This window comes from Parambassis ranga, chromosome 7 (assembly GCF_900634625.1).
Source record: "Parambassis ranga chromosome 7, fParRan2.1, whole genome shotgun sequence".
Classification (NCBI taxonomy): Eukaryota; Metazoa; Chordata; class Actinopteri; family Ambassidae; genus Parambassis; species Parambassis ranga.
In genome coordinates, this window is record NC_041028.1 from 22,064,985 (window position 1) to 22,086,399 (window position 21,415).

At 45.0% G+C, this 21,415-nt stretch overlaps 3 protein-coding genes across 6 annotated transcripts in view; 1 reads left to right on the top strand and 2 right to left on the bottom strand.

Moving 5' to 3' along the window:
- The window catches only part of rbm38 (RNA binding motif protein 38), a 27,569-nt gene extending 25,699 nt beyond the window's left edge, over window positions 1-1,870 (top strand). Inside the window, exon 5 of the transcript XR_003670988.1 lies at window positions 1,824-1,870. The gene's annotated coding sequence lies outside the window, so the exon portion shown is untranslated. The remainder of the gene's footprint in view (window positions 1-1,823) is intronic.
- Window positions 988-15,802, bottom strand: baz2a (bromodomain adjacent to zinc finger domain, 2A). Of its 3 annotated transcripts, none has more exons than XM_028410179.1 (30): window positions 15,607-15,802; window positions 14,201-14,324; window positions 13,160-14,062; window positions 10,308-12,404; window positions 9,928-10,203; window positions 9,505-9,846; window positions 9,364-9,424; window positions 9,088-9,196; window positions 8,891-8,992; window positions 8,565-8,787; window positions 8,423-8,484; window positions 8,271-8,336; window positions 7,797-8,189; window positions 7,467-7,721; window positions 7,162-7,376; window positions 6,974-7,048; window positions 6,708-6,882; window positions 6,556-6,618; window positions 6,329-6,473; window positions 5,618-6,237; window positions 5,154-5,529; window positions 4,837-4,992; window positions 4,595-4,755; window positions 4,414-4,479; window positions 4,048-4,331; window positions 3,825-3,960; window positions 3,584-3,730; window positions 3,259-3,488; window positions 3,023-3,166; window positions 2,691-2,850 (listed from the first exon to the last, which is right to left on the bottom strand). In XM_028410179.1, the coding sequence occupies exons 2-30, from the start codon at window positions 14,322-14,324 to the stop codon at window positions 2,691-2,693; spliced, it is 8,166 nt and encodes a 2,721-aa protein (XP_028265980.1). In that variant the 5' UTR covers window positions 15,607-15,802. The 3 variants fall into 3 exon arrangements, with proteins under 3 accessions (XP_028265982.1, XP_028265980.1, XP_028265981.1); XM_028410180.1 differs by lacking the exon at window positions 15,607-15,802 and adding an exon at window positions 15,266-15,566; XM_028410181.1 differs by lacking the exon at window positions 15,607-15,802 and having other exon boundaries at window positions 988-2,850.
- Window positions 15,803-17,148: 1,346 nt separating this feature from the next.
- Window positions 17,149-21,110, bottom strand: ptges3b (prostaglandin E synthase 3b (cytosolic)). 2 transcript variants are annotated; one of them, XM_028410689.1, is made up of 9 exons: window positions 20,798-21,110; window positions 19,566-19,679; window positions 19,409-19,478; window positions 19,219-19,317; window positions 19,028-19,117; window positions 18,311-18,367; window positions 18,199-18,226; window positions 18,076-18,108; window positions 17,149-18,040 (listed from the first exon to the last, which is right to left on the bottom strand). In XM_028410689.1, coding segments are annotated over exons 1-8 (480 nt in total). In that variant the 5' UTR covers window positions 20,800-21,110; the 3' UTR covers window positions 17,149-18,040; window positions 18,076-18,088. The 2 variants fall into 2 exon arrangements, with proteins under 2 accessions (XP_028266490.1, XP_028266489.1); XM_028410688.1 differs by having other exon boundaries at window positions 17,149-18,108; window positions 20,798-21,106.
- Window positions 21,111-21,415: the final 305 nt, after the last annotated feature.

Consider the following 21,415-nt stretch of genomic DNA (forward strand, 5'->3'; position numbering starts at 1 on the left):
TCCACACTGACTTCCCTGACCTTCCAGTGTATCAGCGGGCCCTCACTTTGTCAGCCAGAGTCCAGAATGAACTGGTTGGTCAGGGGGTGGGTCTGCCGGTGTGCCCCATTATGCCGTGGATTACCCCCTCCTCTCCACGGCAACTGTTTAACTGTTATCCCCCCTTTTGTGGGGCTAAGCCCAAATGTGTGGAGCAGGACGGGCGGGGGGGGGCGTGCTGGAACCCGCTGGCGTGGGGAGTTTTCGGCCCACACCACCCAACCAGAGTGCTGACACTGACACAATTTCATACACACACACTCAAAGTGCAAGCTCAGGGGTTTGAGAAAGCCACAGAGGGCAATGAGAAAAGTGAGAAATGCACTAAAATGCACGTATTTCTAACAGTTCTAAAATTCTGTGTTTTTTAACGATGCCCTTTATGTTTTATCCGTCTCTGAATGAGTGTGTGTTGAACTTAAGTCAGTGTGGAGCAGCTGGAGATGATGGCAGGACATTTCCAGCAGCATGTGCTTCAGACAGGACTCTCCAAGGAGCTGCAGAGGCCCATCCAAACACCCCTGCTGTGGGTACGCGATTCTTCTTCTTCAGCCCTATTGTGATATATATTGCTGTGTGTTCGTTATATGCGTGATTTACAATATAGATACAAGTGAAGCAGGTTGGAGAGGTTGGTCATTATGAATAATGGCGCCTTTACAAGTCTCACCTTAGTCCTCTCCCAGGAAACACAAATATTAAACAACCTCTCATAAAAAAATGCATTTTCTTCATAAGTTGATTGGCACCAAAACAAGGACACGTTTTAACTGCATCTCAAATTTAAGTTTATCTTTGGATTGTTGTGTGTCGTATCACACAAACCCACAAGGAAATACTTTAAGTAGACTATGTGATGTTTGGCATAGAAACACGTGCCTGAATATTTTTACTGTGGCTTCAGACATTTGGGATAAATACAGACAAAGGATACAGAAGCAAAACCAATGCTCTCTACTAGATGTGATTTTATTCAACTCACAGTACATTCTACAGATGCACACGTGTTACATCACCTTAATACAACAGAGTCTTGTAATACCTCCTCTTAAAAATGATGAATTGGTCCTAAAAATATAAAGGAACAAATTTAAAGTCACCAAAACTGTACATTATTAAAAATTCACTTAACACCACATTTGGTTTTCATGTCTTTTTTTTTTCTTTTTTGAAAAAACGTCTCGTCCCTTTAACTGTAACAAGGAACGTCAAAGTTTATTTCCTATCAACGGATTTGAGTTCAGTGTAAGAAACAAGTTTAAATAAAACCCGGACAGTGGAGTCGTCCTGTCGCCTTCATAGCACACCAACTATGCCGTGCAACGTCGTACATTGGCCCTCGTACAGCACAAGAAAAAAAAAACAACATAAAAAGGAATGTAAGACTGAAAACCAGGCAAGACACTGCCTGGCACTTCATCATCAGAGCCTCTTTTGCAGTTCTACTCTTTAAAATGAGAGGATTTTAGTCTACCTTAGCCACTTGGTCAGACCAACTACAGTCAGAGGTGTTATTTTAAAAACGGAATAATTACCCAGCTGCAGGCTTGAAGCTGCAGGCTGGTCAGTCAGGATTACAGTGTAAGAGCAAACTTTCAGTATGTCTCCTCTTTAACAGACAACTGAAATGACAGCAGCGTCCCTCTTAGTTGTCTGTAACAAAGGTGTTCACTGAATTTTTACTCTAAACAGGTGCAACAGTGGAATATATGACTGACAGACTCTCCAACACACAAAAAAATCCTACAGTTTCAGAACCAGTGTCTTTCACACAGCAGCAGGAGGTGTGTGTGTGTGTGTGTGTGTTTGTTTGTGTGGTAAGTGTGTGAGTGTACGTGCAAGACTTTAAGTGGAGGTTATACAATGCCTACTCGTGACAGTCCAAGAACAGATTCCTTTTAGTTCAACTGGCCTTTTCATAAATCGTCTAGACATCTCTATAAGGTAGTCTGTACACATTCACTACGAGCTATTGCTATTAAATAATCCCAGCTATTGTAATCTTTATATATATTTATATATAGAATATATAATAAAAATATATTGAGCAAAAAAATTACTTCTAGGCATAAGACCACGTTACATTACATTTCCAATGAACAGGTAAGAAATGGCCCAAGCTCTGTGAAGAGTTTTGATCCATTTAGTTGTCGAGCAGAGCTAAGCAGGTCCAGTATGCAGCGACTCGGCTGCAATAGTGTCGTCAGTCCCTGACCTTCAGTTTGAGTCTGAGAGCCTAAATATTCAGGGCCTGAGACCGTTTCATCAGCCTATGGCAGGGCTTGATCGAAGGCCTCGCTACAACATAGGGGTTGTGAAAGGACGTGACAGGAGAACGCTGAGGTGAAGATGAGGAGACACAAATGTGTGGAAGATGAAGAGAGTCATATTCTCTTTCTGTCTTGATGAGGAATGAGTACAAGTTCAAGCCAGATCAACTGTGCGCCTTTAGAAAAAGATTAGGCCAGTAGAGGAAACGATAACAGACAAATAGCCAAAAATCTATACATATATACCTATACATGAGAGAATACACGTGGCTGGAAAAACCTCCAGACAGTCTCAGCTGTAATGGAGAGTGTGGGACTGGGACGGTGAAAGCACCAACAGTCTACAGCCCCACCATCAGGGGGATCGTCGTAGGGGCCCCCCTATTTGTCCTTATTTGAGTAGAACTCCGCCCAGCGGCTCTCAAAGAAATGCCTCATGGAGTGCCCGGCCATTCCCACCTCCGACGTGTCCTCGTTGAAGAGCTCACAGTTGTTGAAGACCAGCTGAGCGTCGGCAGCAAATTCCTCACAGCTGCAGTACCTGAGACGAGGAAACAGCAGAAATGTTACAAAAGGACAAAGAGTGAGAAAAATGTATGTGGAAAAAAAAAACAACCAAGCAGTACTGAAGTTCTTTTTTTTCTGAAACGGCAGTGGACCCTGACATGCAAACGTATAAATGAAGCATCCTGAAATGTAGGGAACGCGCTTACCCTCCCTGTAGCAGTCTTTCTCTCATGGTGAGGAAGTCCATGGGGTTCTTGATGATGCGGCGGTAGCCTGGCACCAGCCGCGGGTTGACTGGTTCAAGGAAAGGCCAGGCATCTGCGTGAGCCTCCATCTCCATGAGAATGATCCTGGGAGGAAAGAAAAAAATAATTCATCCATATCCACCACAACATGAAGATTCAAATACCATATTGCATTACTGAACTAAAGTGGGACTCACTCGCAAAACGTGAGGTCAGGTTGGTTGCGTGTTGCCATGCGGCGCCGTTTGGTGGCGCCTCCTTCTCCAGAGTGACGGGAAGACGAGGGAGCTGCTACAGCCTCTTTGTTTCGCGTTGACATGCCGCCACTACGTCGTGTCGTCGTCTCCTCTTCCGAGCTGTCATCTTCATATCTTCTCTTTTTCACCCTGGTGCGCTTTTTGCATAGGCGCGTTGATTCATAGTCATCCTGAACGAAAGAGCAAAGCATGTTAAAAAAAAAAAATGCAGCAGTGGGACACGGCAGGTTTGTCCTCAGTGTGAGGGCAGTGATCGAGTTCTGACCTTAGCAACACAGGTTGGACAAAACCAGTCTCCCTCTGGCACCTGGGTGATTTTAGGCCTCAGGCAGTACATGTGGCAGCCCCGATCACAGCCGTCACACAGCAACAGGCACTCATCATTGTCGCCCTTCTTGCAAACCTGACATGTCTATAAAAAGAGATCCGACAGAGGACTCAGTGTGCGTCCAAAAAAAAACAGCATGACAAAGATATCTGAACAGGCAGTTAGTGAGACTTCTTACCACTTTCGTCACTGATCTCTCCCATGCGATAGCCTTTTCCAGCTGTTGTAAACACAGACAGACCTGGGGGGCACTGCGGCATCGATCTAAAGCCTGCCGCCATGTTCGTAGACGGGAGGTGATTTCATTTTCCAGACTAGAAAAAAAAGTATTTTATTTACGATATGCAAATGAAAACACACCACATGATGCCTCCCACTGCAAGCTGGCCTGCCCCTCTCACCTGATGACATCCATGGGATGCTCCTCTCCAGGTGTCGGGGTGAGCGGCGCAAGGCGCATCACTTCAGCCGGGTTCCACAGCGGCTCCTTCAGGTAGCGTCTCTCGATGTTTCGCTCGAGGTTGGCTAACCGCAGCACAGCCAGGTCCAGTGGGTGTGTAGCAATACGAGGTAAGCCAGACCATTCCTTCTTTGTTCGAACAATCCAATCATCACGTGGGTCTGCGTCGTGCTCGTAGTACTGGAGGTCGTCACGTGTGGAGTCTGGATCTGGGATTGTGTACGGCTTAAGGGAAACAAAGGAGGTACAAGTGTCAGTAAGGGAGAAACATGGCATCAGGTTTGAAGTTAAGGGAGGAAATGATTACCTGAAATTCCACCATGGGTGTCTCCACGTTTGTTTCAGCCTCATTCAATGCACCCTGAGGTGGTGCCTTGAAAAAACATGAATACAATTATTCCTAAAATTAATAACTCTTTCAAGTTTACCTTCTAAAATCAATAGGGTTGTTGCTGTTGATAGCATGATATATATCACAGAGGTCTTACCTTCAGATGAAGGTCAGCAGCAACGACCCGCTGCTCAAGGTCCTCCACCCACTGTAGTACACTGATGTCTGTCTCCACTGCCTTCTCCTGCACCTGCCAGGGCTGCTGCAAAGCCTCGAACAGTACATCCTTCGCTTCTACCTTCAGCTCAAATATTGGATCTGAAAAACACAATAGAATAGATATGAATATATAGACGGAGAGACCAAAGCCGACATGATTCAGCTATTAACCACACCCACCGTTGATAGGTTTAGTGCACATCTCAGCCAAGCTCTCCATATGTTTAGCCAAATGTTTATGAAGCACCTTCTCCCTGACACCCCTTGGATGGAGGGCCTGTAAGGTGTTGTAGAGCTCCTCTGGATCCTGGATCCACCACCAGCCACGCACCATTGCTGGAGATTAAAAAACAAGAACAGCAAGTCATGTTGAAGTCTTAAGTCCCTGCATCACAGAGGTATTTACAAGGAAGCCTTATGGTCAAAGTAAAAAGAGAAAACATACACACTCAGACATATGAGCTGAACAACAGTCCACCAGACCATTCAGGACTTACATGCTGGTATGGGCTTGACCACCATTTGTGTGAAATACTGTTGCTCAAGCTCCTGGAAAACAGAGTTGGGTGGGCGGCCACGGCGTTTTGCGGCAGAACCTCGTGGCCCCCTGCGGGCAGGACTACTGCCTCTGCTGCCTCTTCGTCGCCTGCGAGCTGGCCTGGCGGGGGTGGTGGGGGTGGTGGGAGCAGGTGGGGCAGCTGGAGCAACCGGAGCAGCCGGTGCAGGAGGAATGAGAGCTGGAAGAAGAGGGTGTTGATGCTGAGGTGTTGTTGGAGCACAAGTGAGGTCTGCAGGGGACACATCCTGTGGTGTTGCATCCATCTGGGTCACTGGTTCAGCAGCTGGAGTCAGGTGAGGCAAAAGAGGGTCCGGCTAAAAAAACAACACAGATAAATTAATTTACACAACATATATTTGAGGTGCATTATTATAGCTTAATTATATATTTTGTGGTAATAACCTGCATGAACGGAGCAGCAAGAGCAGGCAGAGCGCTTGGGATTTGAGGGAGGAGTTTAGGTGGTGAGCTGGGTGAGGTAGGCACCTGGGGCTCAGTCAGAGAGTTTTCGTCACACGGTTGTTTGGGGAGCAGGTTAAACCACTGTCCTTGTTTCTCTGCCATCTCCTTCACACTCTCCTCCGGTCGATTACCCTCTGGAGCGTCCCCGGCTGCCGAGCATGTGCCATTGGTCGCTGCGTCCTGCGATTGGCTGAGCCAGCTCTGGAAAGCTGCTTGCGTGAGGTCTTGCATTCCATTATTTGGTGATCCTGGTCCTTCTTCACCCCTAGACCTGACGCTACTTCGACGCCGGCGGCGGATCTTTGCTGTACGGAGGTGAAGCTCTACTTCAGGTTTGATTTTACGTGGGCGTCCACGTCCTCTTGGCCTGCTCATGAGGGATGCAGTGCCAGGGAGGGGATCATCATCCGGGGATAACGTCTGGACCTGACCTGGGGTGGCGGATGAAGGGGAGGAAGGTAAAGTAGGAGGGGGGGTAGTCGGCGTCTGAATCTCCTCGACTTTGGGCTCCTTTTTAAGGAAGGTGACAGGAACCTCAGCTATAAGGACATCTCCTGAAGCTGCAACAGAAAGATTAAAAAAGACAAAGATGTAAAGATGAGTTAAGAGGTTGGTAAGCACAGTTTACGCTTAATAATCCTTGAGTCTTACTTAGGAGCTCTTCAGGCCCCTCGACCAGCACTCCTCCAAGGTGAGGTAGGGCCAAGTATCTGCGGCGGTATCTGTCTTGGCCCAGCATTATGACCCGCATGGAATGAGATGACTGTAGCAGCTTTTTACGGAAGAATGCTTGGCGCTGTGGAGGATTAAAGGAATGTTTAATATAAAGCAACATAAACACACAATAAACTGTGTAATCTGTGTAGAATTATACAGACCTTAGTTAGCTTATCTATCTGCCTTTCAAGCTCTGGAATGCTGGCATTGGTAGGGCTCTCACTCTGTAGCAAAAAAAGAAAATAATTTAATGAAAATTAAGTGAAAGTAAAATGAATTTAAATTAATTACAAAAAAAAAGGCTGATACTAACATCACTGAGTTTGGGCTCTTCTTTACGTGCTCGTCGGTTTCCTCTCTCCAGGATTAGGCCGCTCTCTTCAAGACTGAGGTTCTCTTCCTCAGCCACTCTGGCACTGCGCCTCCTCTCCTCAAAACACAGCTCTTCCTCTGAGCGTCCTGTACGACGTGCTAGCACCGCCTTCAGTCTGACAGGATGAAGACACTCGTGATCAACATGCCAAATAATGTTACAATGTCTACAGATTGCAGATCTGAGAGGGTAAACCATGATCATACTTGCGCAGTTTTGCCTCAATGATCCACTTGTTCTTCCTGTAGGTTGTCATGTTTTCCAATGTGTTGTCAATGTCACTGAAATACAAAACACACACACATTAGTGAATGAATGAGTTAAAGCAATGTGGTAGAGAAACAAACTTTTACATTAAAGATGAATTTTAGTAAAGCAGATAATCTGGTCTAACCTGGTAACAACATTACTGCTGTTAAGTTCATCCACCAAGAAGGCCAGGATAGCTGCCTTGGTATCAGGAGGCAGGGCATGAAATGTTTTGGTCCTCAGTGTGTTGCACACTTCTGTCTCATAGCCATGAGATTCCAAAAAGATGCGAAGTACTTCAGAAACAGTGCTTCGGGTCAGCTCCAACTCAACCAGCTTTTCCCCAAGGATCTTTACAGACTGACCGTTACAAAGGTGAAGATAAGAGTTTAGGGATTTCTCAACAGTTAAAAGTATAAATGGATACATTTCTCAAAGTTTGTCACATACCTGATAATATGATGGCAGGCCTGGATCATGCAAGGCAGCTTCTACCAGCTTTATCAGCAGATCCTGGACCTCGCCTTGGCTGTCGCCCAGGCCAAGTAGACCTTCCTGCAGGGTAGCGAGGCTGGGGATGTCCTTGGGTATATTGAGGCCGATTATCTTTCCATAACCATGCAGGAACTCCACTACAGTCAGGCAGTGTGCAAAGGCCGTTCCAGAAAGAACCACACCAGGGACACGGGACAGCTCTGGCAGTGGCTAATGGACACAAAGTTCAAAGGTCATTACAAAGAACACAGAGGAATTGTAGTTTGAAAAAGAAGGCTAACTCACTTTATGGTCAGTGAGACACATGTCTTCAGTGGGCTTCTTCAGCTCTTCTGCAATCAGCTGCTGCCTCTTTCGTTCCTCCAGACGCCTCTGGGCCTGTGCTCTCCGCTCGGCAGCTCTCTTAGCTGCCAGAGCAGCCTGAGCTGCTGCCTCTGCCTCTGCCTGGGCTTTAGCCAGGGCCTTGGCTTTACTTCGAGCACCAGGCACCCTCTTGCCCTGGGCTATCCTCTCCATATCCGTCTGCTGTATGGGCGGAGGGGCCTCGACCTTGATAGACCTCCTGCGTCCAGGCTTCTTGGGTTCTGCAGCAGACTCTGACGCTGGCTGTGTGCCCTGTGGGGCTACTGGGTCAGTAGGTTCAGCCTTCACCTCCTGGTGTTTGGCCTCCTGCTCAAGCTAGCGAAGGAAAAACAAATGGTGAAGCCATGATGTGAGGAAATCTGTGACAAATCATTTGAAGAGTTGTTTTTCATGTACCTTTGCTTTCTTTTTTTCTTCTTTCATCTTCTTAATCTTTGCATCCTCCCTTCTCTTCATTCTTGCCTAAAAAAAATAAACCACAGCAACAGAATGAGTATGATTTATGAACAGTGCACTAAACCAAACATTCAGACTTCGGCATTACTTACCTTTCGCTTCATTTTCTTTTTGATTTTTGCCAATTTCTCCTTTTCTTCCTCCGTAAGAGCTTCTATAAAGAGGCAATACAAGAAATCAGTCATTACTGTATGTCGTAACCACGCACGACATGCATATAAACCCTCCACTCACCCTTGGCCTCAAGACGGTTCAGCAGCTTTGCGTCAACTTTGCTAAGGAGGTCAACCATCTTGGGTTTGGGAGGTCTACCAGGGCGACGGGCCTGTCCTCCTCTAACGCCACGAACCCTCCGAGGTTTCTCTTTATCAGGATTTGGAGGACGGCCACGCCGGCCAGTTATGGCCATGATCATAGAGGGAACCTCCTCATTGGCCAGGAGGACCCACTTCTTACCCTGTATAATATTGCAAAAGGATGGTGAGTTTCAAAAGTATATTCACTATACAACAGATTTGATGTGAATCCTTTACTGTAAAAAATGAGGATGATTTACAGACCTCTGAACTTTCCCTCTCCTCATAGAAGTCTCCAACAGGCATACGTGGGCTGAAACTGAAGTGTTCTCGGGAGACAATGCTGTCTGTGTGTTTCTTCAAGTACTGCATGAAGCAAGAGACAAAAGTCATTTTTTAACACAATATATAAAAGACTGTTGTGACGACAATTTACAGGGGGTCCGTTTTATAAAAATCACCTTGACGATTTCTGGGAACTGCTTCATCCTTCTTCCACAAGGTGTGTAGTACCAGGTTTCACCCTTCATCCGGTTTTCAATCTTCTTCACACGAATCTCCCTTCTCCAGCTACATTTGAGAGAAAGTTTGCCACTACGTTGAAGTTTACAAACTTTTTTTTTTACAAGATGTTGAAACATGTTTGCAAAACCCATACATTATCAAATGGCTGCACGGTGATAAATAAAGTAAAAAAAAAAAAGAATCTTTAAAGAAAGAAAGAAATGAATCTTTACCCGTGCGTCAGAGGGAACTGGACCTGCTCCTCCGTTGCAACCCTTCGCCTGTTAGATTCCCCTGTTCAAAAGGTACACACAATTTCAGTTGTTATCAAAACTCACAGAACAACACTACTGCTACTACTGCTGCTACTTTACCTGCAGTGGAGCTGTCGTCATCGTTTTCCTCTGCTTCATCAGCAGCGGTGCCATTTCCTTCTTGGTCTTGTTTCTTGACCCTTTTCATCTTCTTGGGTTTCTCCATAGCGGCGCTGATAGCTGAAGCGTTGGCCAGAACAGCTTCAATTGCAGCTGTGATTGGATCAACCTCTCCAGAAGGAGGCCCAGCCTCCACAGACATGTCTGTTTCTTCAGCTTTAAGAGACTTTTTCCTCTTTCTGCCCCTCGCTACCTCCTCTTTAGCACCTCCACTTTCTTCAGGTAACATCTTCTCCATTTTTGGGGTTCGAACTCGAGGCTTCCGTTGGGCCTCTTCAGGAACTAAAAAGACACAAATGTTTTTTAAAATACAAAGTAATTTTCCACTTAAAAGCAACACGCTTATAACGGGAAGCTAAATACCTGCGGTTTTTATCCATATACCCTTTGGTTCTCGAGGTTTGCGTGGTTTCCCTGGGGTTTTCAGATGTAATCCAGCAGGTGATGCACTCTGATCAATCACTTGTTGGAGTGGGTGTACAGCAGGGCTCTCCGCTGGTGTGCTGAAGGTGATAAAATTCTCATCTCTCATCCTGAAACTTGGGGGTGTCATTGTCTCATTAGCTGTGATTTTAATATGAACACGCCCAGCTGAATCCGGTGTATCGTGTCCTCTGGGCTCCCACTCTGCCTCAGGTCCTGAGATAGAACATTAGATTGTGTCAACAGAAATAAAAAAAGACAGATAATCTGTGCCACATACTACAACTATCCTTATTTGGTTTTGTTGGTGACAAACTTACCTTGATGAGCTGACTGAGGTGACATAAACGTGCTTGAGATGGACATATCACTTGAATCAACAGGTGGCTGCTCAATCTGAGAGGTGTCGTTTAGAGAAGATTCCAGCATAGATTCTCCTGTAATCTGGCAACTGTTTCGGGTGTTGTCTGCCCCAGAAGTGTCCTCTTCCCTGGTGGAGTCCAACGTGTTACCTCTGGAGTCTTCCACAGAAAAGCTGCTATCTCTAGTGGTGTCAAATGTAGCAGATGGTTCCTCTGCAGTCTGGGAAGTGCTGTCAAACTGAGAAGTGCTTTTTCTCAGGTGGAAACTGTCATCAAAGTGGGTGGAGTCACCTATGCAAGAGCTATCGCCACCTAAAAGTGAGGTCTTTTCCAGGTCAGAGGTGACATTGATTCCAGATGGGGAGTCACAAGTTGAACTGCCAACATAGTGAGAGGCAGGGTGTGAAGAGTTATCAAAACTTTGTTCATTGGGTAAACACTCTACCCTTGTGCTGTTGAGCTGTGGGGGCTTTCTGGGTGGGGTTTGCTCCATGGAGGAGTCCCTGGACTCCCAGACGACACTGCTTTGCATGAGGTGCTTTTCGGAATCAGCTTGTTTATTATGGGACTTTTGATCATGAACAGCTGTGGTCTGTAAAGGTTTCCCTGGGAGATCAGAGAGAGATTTGTGGGAGTTATTTTCAGATTCTACTTGTGATGTCCTTATTGGGCCTGAATCGAGGTGCTTCTCCGATTTTCCATTTCTTTTACTCGTCGCTTCTTTACTATCCTCATTTCGACTGCGGTGCTCTGACATGGGAGACAACTGTTTTAGCAAAGGAGGTGGAGTGGTTTTATAAAGATGCTGCTCAGAGTCAGAACTTTGGACTGCTCCAGACGGAGGCATAGACACCAAGGCAGGAGGGGCAGAGACAGGTGCAGTCCTGGAGGCTTGAGTGGTTAGAAGAGGTAGGGCTGACAGAGGTCGCACTGTATGACTGTCATGGGCTGTTTGGGAGAGTAAATTCACCCGCCCTGGTGGTGGTGATGCTGCAGATGCAGTGGAAAGACTAGAGTCAACGGGTGGAGGAGCATATGTCTGACACTGGGGTGTGGGCAATGGTTCACAAGGTTTACTACTAACTAAAGGAGTTTTTGAGTGCGATGCAGATGTTAAGCAAGAGCCAGGTGGTGCTGAAGCTGAAGATCCAGATATTGTCTTTTGGGATGAAGCCACGGTGGCAGATGAGGGATCTAAATCCACAGATGAAGTAGCAGACATAAGTTTTGGGGGTCTCAGCTTTTCATGCTGAACTCCAGATGTTTCAGGAAAAAGGGTTTTCATTACTGGCGGCTTGGACCCTGGAACCGTCTCAAGAGTTGAGGCAGGTGCAGAGGAAGAAGACTTGGACAAAATGACTGGAGGAGATGCATTTGTAGGAGGTGCAGAAGCTGTAGGAGGCAATGCTGACTTTGTTTGATGAACCATAGACTCTGATGAAGTAGAGACCGGAGACCCTGACAAACTTGCTGGGGATCTAGACACACTATCAAAAGCTGTAGACAACTTTGAAGGTGACACAGGCAGAGGAGAGGATGCAGAGGTTCCTGCTGACAGATGCTTCGATCCTTCAGGAGCCATCTCCTTCACAGCTGTAGGGGCAGGCCTGAGGCCTTGAACCATAAGGGGAGGTGAGGAAAGTCTGGGTGAAGCAGAAGGAGATGAAGTGATGGACACACTGGGTGGTGTTGAGATTTGAGGACGAGCCAAATCAGCATCAGCAGATAAAGTGGTACGGGTCACGGTCGGAGATGAAGGAGATCCAGAGAAAGAAGAAGGAGTTGTAAGGACCTGAGATGGTGGTGAGGCCTTGGATACTGATGCATTTGCTGCAGACTGAGGAGGTGTGTTTACAACCGGCTCTCTGACAGGGGAAGCCATTTCTGGACGCTGAGTCGCTGGCTGTTCAGCATGCTGGCGATAGTCACTCTGAGGCCCCGCATGAGCAGGTTTGGGTTGGTAGCTGTCCGTCTTGTGAAGCCTCTGAGAAACCGGCACCCTTTCGTTGCCATTATAACTAGTGTCTACATCCTTGACAGCCTCTCTAGCATGCCCTGAAAGACAAAATCAAAGTAAGTAATGATGGTATCAGTCACTGTGAATATGAAATCTGATTGTAAAAATTACATAGAAAAACAAGGTTTTATGTTTGGTAGACATAGCTCGCCCCAGAAACCAACTCTGTGATTGAGTTTATATAGCCAGACAGTCAAACAGTGGCACCTGCTGGTTAAATCTTAGCACTGTCCCATAAATGAGTAATGGCAGTGAGACTCACCCAAAAACCAGGCTCTCACTATGCAGAAGAACTGAACAACAATTATTTTACTCCATCTGCTGATTTTGTTTTGATTGAACCCTCTCCTTTAGTGAAAAGCACCCAACACAATATTCTCCACAATAAATGGTGAATAAAGTGACTCTTTTAAACGTGTGATTTTGTCTTACCCTGACCACCATGAAAAACAGAAAAATAAATCAAATAAAAACACTGTTTATCGAATCATCATATTTATGAAGATTTGGGCAGATATTTATGAGTTTTGGTTCAATTATTATATTTTCTTTGGTCAACTAATCAGTTAAATTGTTCAGCTCTGACAACTAACAGACAATCAACCTCAGCACAAAAAAAACATGTCCTGTGGTAATTATTAAACTGCCTATAGAAAGATTAGTAGTGAAGCTATTATATACAGCTGTAACTTAATGCTCTAACCAAAGGCAGCCAGTTAAAAAACAGAAAGAAAAACAGAAGAAATTATTGTCAAAAAAAAAAAAAAAAAATCAGGAAATGTAAAATGTTCACCTTGCATTGGAGAAGACATCCCCACACTGCTAGTATGGGGGCTTCGCTCCCTGCTGTGAGCCTTGGGCGATCCACTATCCTGCACTGACGGTGATAACATTGGTGCTGAGGACATCCCTGCAGAGAGAGGGCTGCCAGTGCTCCCTCTGCCTAAGCTGTGATGCTGCGGGCTACCACGTGGAGGAGTAAAATTTTGGGCAGCTGGCGGCATCATTTGAGTCTGACCTTGGGGCTGGGACTGCTGTGGTGGTGGCTGCTGCTGCTGCTGCTGCTGCTGAGGTGATGGCAAGGACGGGTGCTGGGACTGATGCTGGTAGTACGGCATCCCATTAGGCATCATGCCATAATGCTGTGGTTGCTGGTGCTGCTGGTGATGATGAGGCGGGTGACGGTGGGAGTGGAGGTGCTGCTGTGATGATTGGTGAGGAGAGGGCTGTAAGGACTGCTGCTGGTGATGCTGTGATGGAGTAATTCCGGGATGTGTCTGACTCTGGTAGGTCCCATACATGCTATGGGAATTATAACTCATCTGCTGAGGGCCAGGGTTGCTCCTGTTCCAGTACTGATTCCCAGAAAGAGGCATGTTTGCTGGTCCTGCCACAGGCGGTTGGTGGGAGCTTTCAATACCTCCATTCAGCTGGTACTGTCCATGACTCTGGAAGTGGTGCTGTGACTGAGGCTGCACCATCCCAGGTGTGGGCTGCTTCTGGTGCATGCTGTGCCCAGGAGAGGAGCCCATGGCTGGACTGTACTGAGGATGCCCTCCCCACAGGTAGTCATAGCCCATGCTACTCTGGTGGTGGTTGCTCATGTGTGGATAGGGAGCGGATGGCGGGTGGGAACCAGGCACACTGGACCCGAGTACAGTAGTGACGCCATTCACATTCATTTCGCCATTCAGATCTGTTAAGACAATGACTTTGCGTTAGTGAAACATTGGGTGGTTTTTCTCATCTAGATGATAGGAAGGTTTTGGATTTCAGCGTGAGTGAAGCTAATTTTTATTTTTTTTTTTAAACTTTAAAGAATGACAATACTCACTCTTCCCCTGCTGAGGAAAACTCATGGAGGACCCGTTAGTATAAAGAGAATCCCCTGAGGAGAGTTTCAGTCCTGAGTTTGCTGAGGAGTGGGTGCTGTAGTTGAAATGGTTATTTGAGTCCATCTGGGAAAAAAAAACAACCAACATAAATAAATAAACAAACAAACAAGTACACTATTTAATATCATCATCTTCAACTAAAATGTATTAAAAGTGACGCGACAGCTGAGCCGCGCTTGAATGTATTTTTACAACACGCAGCAAAAAAAAAATATGAATCACAAATGTCTGTTTTTTTTTATTCATTTTCGTTTCTTCACTTCAGTTTTGAAGCCAGTCGACGCTACGTAATGCGTGTCGCCATGTCCTCCGTCAAAAACGCCTATCCCTCAATAATTTTGGCATCTGCAGCTTGTGACAGCACCATTTCGTTCCAACGACAGCCGTCAAAATGTCGCAGCCAGCAACAGCAGATGCCAGGCCCCAGCGAGTGCTAATGGACACCCAGAATATTACGATAGAAGCTCATCATGATCGCTGATGAGGCGCCGCAACGTCTTGCATCCACACCGATAAATGTACGGCCCGGGCAGTCGTAGTCACACAGTAAACTGTATCGGCCAAATAACAATGGAGGGGATTAGCGAGAATATTTTTTTTACTCTCCGAGGCCTGGAGAATTGTTTACCACACCGCACGCTACCAGTTCCCTGTCGTCGCAATACAAAAAGTAGCCCTTCAGGATACTTGATTTCCTAATTCAACAAGGCCGTTGCAATAGCAGGCGCCGCGCTAGCTTAAATACGCTAGCTGCGTTCCCAGACGGACAATTCACTTTAAAGCGTTGCTAGTCTACTATGCTAACAACAGACACAGGTAACATCAAATAGGAGTTAAACTTCTCAAGAGGCTGGTGGCAGACTACTTATTTAACATCAAAAGGCAAACATTCTCCTCTCCAGCCCCAAGGTTATTTAGCTAAATCATCACAAAAGAACCAAGCTAACATATGCTAGCTGAGTAGCTAACTGATAGCATCATTGACGTTTATTCAGAGTACGTACGGTACTTATGCTGCGATGTTAGCTTATAGCCAGGTAGCAGGTACCGCAGCCACGCTGGTTTGGATCCATGATGCCCATCAGCAATAAGAGAGTACCGTGAGTGACAATAAATATCAACCGGTCTGCTGTATGATGACTAATATTAGCTTCCTCATCAGCCTCGCTTATTAACAGATGGAGGCGTACTCCCTTTTGTTCACGGGCTAACGTTAGCTAGCAGCCAGATGAAGTTACATTGTTTACGCTGCACGCACACAGACAAGAGCATTTCGCAGAGCATCATCCTCCCACACTAGCACCATCAAAAGTTTCGCCGATATATCAATTAAAGCTGTCCCAACCTTGCAGTCCTTGGAGTCCGGAGGCGCAGACGCCTCTAAACCTTCGTCTTAGCTGATATGCGGGTGAAGATGGCACAGCGATAAATAATAAACAACTATTCCCTAACCTTTGGGTTTTAAATTAGCAAACATGGCTGGTGTGGTCCAGTGCAGCCATGATCACAGAACAGAGCGAACAGAAAGCGGTGTAAACGTACCAACAATACGCGCACACATCCGGTTACGGTTGCTCATTACACTAAAACAAAAAGAAACCATAGCAACAATAATGGAAGATAAATAATTAACGCATTATTTTTTATTATCATTTGTAATAACGCCGACTTCTATTCGCTATTGCGAATATAAACATTGTGTAAAAAATTACTTATAAAATTTAAAAGTGAACTTCCACTACTTTTACAGCTTTGTAATTATCAGTCATGTTTTTTTTGTTTATAATTGTACTTATGCGCTGTTTTGTTATTATTTATGTGTTTATTTATTTTACGCTGTTATGTTAAAGCTTTATGGCAAAAACAGGAAACTATATTGTTGCATATCACCGTCACCTTCTCATAAATGAGCCAGTGAGGAAATCAGGCCTGAAGAGGAAGTATGCTAATATTCTGGGCCGAGGAGTCCGGAGGGTTCTGGGTCCTAGCGCCGAGAATTCAGGACCTTCAGTCACAAATGGAGCTCATGTGATCCCTTTACAATCTAAACAGGATTTCTCATGTATACAGTGTTTGTGTTCAGCTGTCCAATGTAATGTAAAAAAGCCAAGAGTACACTGCTCAAAAAAATAAAGGGATCACTTAAAACAACACAGTGTAGCTCCAAGTCAGTCACACTCCTGTGAAGTCAGCCTGTCCAGTTAGGATCAACACTGACTGTGAGTCAGGTTCAGCTGCTGTTGGTCAAATGGAACAGACAACAGGTGGAAATGAGAGGCAGTTATCAAGACAACCCTATAAAGCAGAGGTTCTGCAGGTGCTGACCACAGAACATTTCTCTGCTCTCATCCTTTCTGCCTGATGTTTGATCACTTTTGCATTTTGTCAGTGCTCTCACCCCTAGAGGTAGCATGAGGCGGTGTCTACAACCCACACAAGCTGCTCGGGTAGTGCAGCTCATCCAGGATGGCACATCAATGAGAGCTGTGTCTGTCAGCACAGTGTCCAGAGCATGGAGGAGATACCAGGAGACAGGCCAGGACACCAGGAGACGTGGAGGAGGGACCGTAGGAGGGCGACAACCCAGCAGCAGGAACGCTAGCTCCTCCTTCGTTCAAGGAGGAGCTGGAGGAGCACTGCCAGAGCCCTGCAACATGACCTCCAGCAGAAACAGACTCCATGAGGGTGCTATGAGGGCCTGACGTCCACAAGTGGGGGATGTGCTTACAGCCCAGCAGATTATTTTAGTATTCCTTTTATGTTTTTGAGGAGTGTATTGAAAGTAATGGTCACCCAGACACAGCAGATATTTAAGAAAAGAAACATTTAAATGGTTCTTAAACAGTTTATTAGAAAGATGTAGACAATAAAAAAAGAACTTCCACCGTTACTGAACATTACTTGTCTCCCCTTACGTTTTATTGACAGTGCAAATATAATTTGGTCATTACACGTCGCCATATCGTTCCAACACACCCCTTGCCAACAAGGGAGGATCTATTCTAGATAAACAAAATGGAAGGAACCTGGGGGGTAGCAACAGACCACATGATGCCGAGGCCCAGCCGAGCTTCGAGCCTCTTTTACAAGCTGCAAAAAAAAAAGTCACCTTGCAGTCTAACATGATTACGCATGTTAGGTGGGTATGAAGACAGAACTGTTAAGATACCAAACGTGGAATTCATTGAGATTAACAAAGTACAGTAGGTGATCACTGGGAAGATGCAAATGTCTCTGCAATGAGATCAGATTATTCCAATTTTACAAACATTAAACAAGAAGAAAAAGGGAAACATTTAAGCTACTGAAACAAAGACTGGCTTCCTGTATATCTAATTCACAGCACATGGAAGGCTTTAGAGGAACCCAATCAATAAATGCATCTAATCTTTTTTTTTTTTCCTTAAATCATGATAAACAACACTGGTCGACTAAACTTAAAACCACAACATTGGGCCTAATCGTTTTTATTTGAAAACAAATTGTAAATCTCTTACCACATATTGCTCAGTTGAGGACAACTATACAGTTTTTCCAACAAATAAAGGTGTGCTTAGCTGTAATATTTAACAGTAAAACAAGATACCCCAAAAAGGTGCAGTACAGCAAATGGAAGTGGAGATAGCTGCTCTGTACAATACCATGCATATCAACCTTCAGTGGACTGGTTGGTTCGAGTTGTTGGAGCTGAGGCTATGGATTTAAATATGGCTACTGGACTCATATGTACAGTTGTTTTGTCACTGCCTTCAATATCAAGATATACATTTGTTATAGTTCCTCCTGCCCTCTGTTGATCCGTTTTCTTCCCACAGTTTTACAGGTGTTTACTCCAAATCTGGCATTTCTGGAAAAAAAGTGGAAAAAACCAACATTAGCATTACATCCCAACTTAAAGCTGTAACTGTAGCGGGGGCAGAGGCTCACAAACACTTACTCTCATCGTCACTATCTGCAGATTCATCCTTAAAAAACGAGACAAAAATGTGGTGTTATAAGATTACAGATCAGCTTTAATGCTGAAAATGTTAAAGAAAAGTGATTCTTACATCATCTGCACCATCTAGATCAGGAAGGTCATCTTCACCCCCCATGTTGTTCATCATCTGTAACATTAAAGACATCAACGATTCAATAATAATAAAAGATTCAGTATGCTCCATTTTTTTAAGACAGCAGTGAGACAAAACAGGAAATTAAGGACACAAGCGACAGAGAGACCCAGTCAGATACACACGAGGGACACTGCCCGACTCCTTGGCAACCAGGAAAGTGCCGTTTTTTCCCCTATATTTCAGTTTAAACTCAACAATGGTGGAAAATTTGGAAATTGCCTTTTTTCTTTAACCAGCCAGTACACTGTACCATAGCTTCGCTGTAAGTGAGGTCAATCAGTGGCCGTGGCTGTGTAATCATTTTCCAAATTTGAAAAAGGTTGTTTGGTTATGTTTACAAATACCCCGTTCACACTGGGGAAAATAATCTGGCTAAAGCGGGATTCAGGCCTATCCAGATGTGTTTATTCTGAGTGCGAACCGGCAGTATCCAGTTTGATTTCAATCCGGCTAGATCCACCTCTCGTGGGTGGATGAAGCCGGATTGAGTGCAGACACGCTTGTGTGCTAGCCAGATTTGAAAATAGGTCTGAACGCATCCAGCTTTAAGGCCGTCTGGGCTCAATCCTACTCTAGCTGGAATGACTTTCTCCAGTGTGAACGGGGCCAAAATTGATACGCTTCAATATCCACACAGATCAATGTGCTTACGTCTGAGAATTGATCGAAGTTGCCAATTTCCTCGTCCGAGTCATCCTCCCAGTCTTTCCAGTTGTTGAAGTCGACACTGAGCCAACTCAGCTGTAGAAACACAGAACCAGAGTTTTTTTTTTTTTTTTAGCAGGTTGTTCCAGTTATCATGTCACATTTAAACATATACGTTACTGTTCTGTATGACCAACCTTAGCTTTCTCTTTCGTTAGCCTCGGCCACGCCTTCCCTGGCTGTGCTTTTTGTAGATAGCACAGCACTGAGCGATCTGTGCGTTTATGTTTGCACTCCTGAGATGGAAATAAACCACATCATTACCTGGGTCAGACCTGGGTTTTTGTTCTCAAACCCCAGATGTTACCGACAGTCAGTGCAACTTACATTCTCGTTAATAGCTTCAAAAAGGTCTATTTCATTCTCATGTTTGACATCATCAGTTCCTCTGAGACAGCTGTGGAGAAAAAAAGGAAATGACACAATCACCCCACCAACATAATGGTACAACATGTTTGATAGAAATCAAAATACGTAGACATACCTGAAACCACACTTTGTTTTATCAAAATTGACTTTGACATCTTTGCTGTCTGCTACACAGAACTCTATAATCACAGAGTCCCTCCTGTCATACCACTTTGCAGTTGCTGGTTGCCTGTAAAAAAAAAAACCAAGATATTAAAAAATGAATTTGAAGTTTTAAAGTTCAGCTACTGGCTCATTTACACAGTAATACTACAGTATACTGTATTTGTTATAAAATATAACGGCTCATGAGAGCCACAACTCGGGATACAAAGTATGTAATACTAGTCCCAGTGCTGGTGGCAGGTGCTTTTAGGTAGTATGCCTGTATCAGGTTGCCACACAGCATCGAGTTACACAATGTGCTCCAGTATCAGGAGGTAAAACATCTGTGCAAGCTCTACCAAGGTACTTGAAATGTATAAGACTTTAGGACGCAGTGATGACACTGAGGATTTCATATATGTGTTTTATAGCCTTATGATTTGTTTAATTGGCAGCATGTGCACAGTCAGATGGTGATTTCATGTCAATAGGAGGATCCAAGATCTAAGCCAGGATCATTCAACTTTACATATGAGGAGAAACATGTGCTTTTTATTACTTCGATGATTAAATGATGGAGGATTGTTTCTTACAATCACACAGTCTATGGTCGATTTCCAGCACAGATACAGGTCAGCTCGCTGTCCTCCGATCACGGATCAAACTACAGTCGTGTTTAATAACACTGTTCTCCTCTTACCACCCAAGGCATGGTGTTATTAGCCAAATCCTCTTACATATCATCAGTGCACTGTATGTAAGTTAGCGTCACCGTTCATTCATGCAGCTAACTGGGACCTTTTACTTTTAATTCAGGGTTTTCTTCACAATGAAGAAATCCTGACTTCTGACTCAGATCTGATGCTAAACAAACGACGGCCTTCCAGATTCAATGAGCACTCTTGCTAGCCAAGCTAACAACGCTACGCCGCTCAAGCCATGCGGTGCACCTGACCCCATGCTATAGCTAAAAGTAGCAGACTATTCGGCTAAAAAGCAGGGAGGATCCGGGCCTGGTACAGTAACTGTGAAGGTACACTGTGGTCTTTTCCTCCCCCGTCTACCATGTAACTGTTAGCATTAGCTAGCAGCTCATCCACCTCCCGCCTTTGCGAAAGCATGCTGTCAACGCTAGCAAGCTAACTTGAACAGGCAGCAGTATCACACTTTACCCCCTTTACACAACAACTCCACACAACTTACATGTCTCGGCGTGAAGTGAGCGTCTTTATCGCAGTTGGAACAGACTCGTAGAAAGTATGATGATGTCTGCAAAAGAATGAAGGAGGCCCTCTCTCTCTCTCTCTCTCTCCCTCTCACACACACATACACACCACACACACAGAGCCAAAGCGAAAACGCCTCTGAGCCTTGTGGACTCCGGATCTTGTTGCGCGGATCCCGGGATGAGGACAGGGAGACTGATGCACCCGGAACGCAGCAGCAGACGTTTCTAGAGCTTTCCGTCACAGCTGCCGGTGATGTGAGGCGCACGGCGTGGCCCGGACTACAGCTCAGATAATCTGATCAGATACGGTCTCTGTACCACCGGGATTAACGTCTGAAACAACTCCATCAGGTCCAACTCAGCATTTATACACGAAGCTGCATCAGTATGGATAATTATATGGCAGTGTAATATACATGTTATATATTGTTTAATATTTGTAGTGTTTCTCACTACATTTAGTATTTATTTTGAAAAATTGTTATATTTCATTTATTTTTTGTAGTAACAGCAGACATTCATCTTTTTTTTGTTTTTTTTTCCACAACTTTAGAACCACATAGAACACACTGTAAAGTTTTAGGTGTATCTAT

Excerpts from the sequence above, each read along its gene's own strand:
- ptges3b (XM_028410689.1), bottom strand. Across the intron at positions 19,479-19,565 it reads AAAACAAAGTGTGGTTTCAG|CTGTCTCAGAGGAACTGATG; the intron begins GTATGTCTACGT and ends TTTTCTCCACAG. Across the intron at positions 18,109-18,198 it reads TGCAGATAGTGACGATGAGA|AAATGCCAGATTTGGAGTAA; the intron begins GTAAGTGTTTGT and ends CTTTTTTTCCAG.
- baz2a (XM_028410181.1), bottom strand. The coding sequence starts at position 14,324 with ATGGACTCAAATAACCATTTCAACTACAGCACCCACTCCTCAGCAAAC. Across the intron at positions 6,238-6,328 it reads GGGGCCTGAAGAGCTCCTAA|CTTCAGGAGATGTCCTTATA; the intron begins GTAAGACTCAAG and ends TTTCTGTTGCAG. Across the intron at positions 2,851-3,022 it reads GAAAGACTGCTACAGGGAGG|GTACTGCAGCTGTGAGGAAT; the intron begins GTAAGCGCGTTC and ends TCCTCGTCTCAG.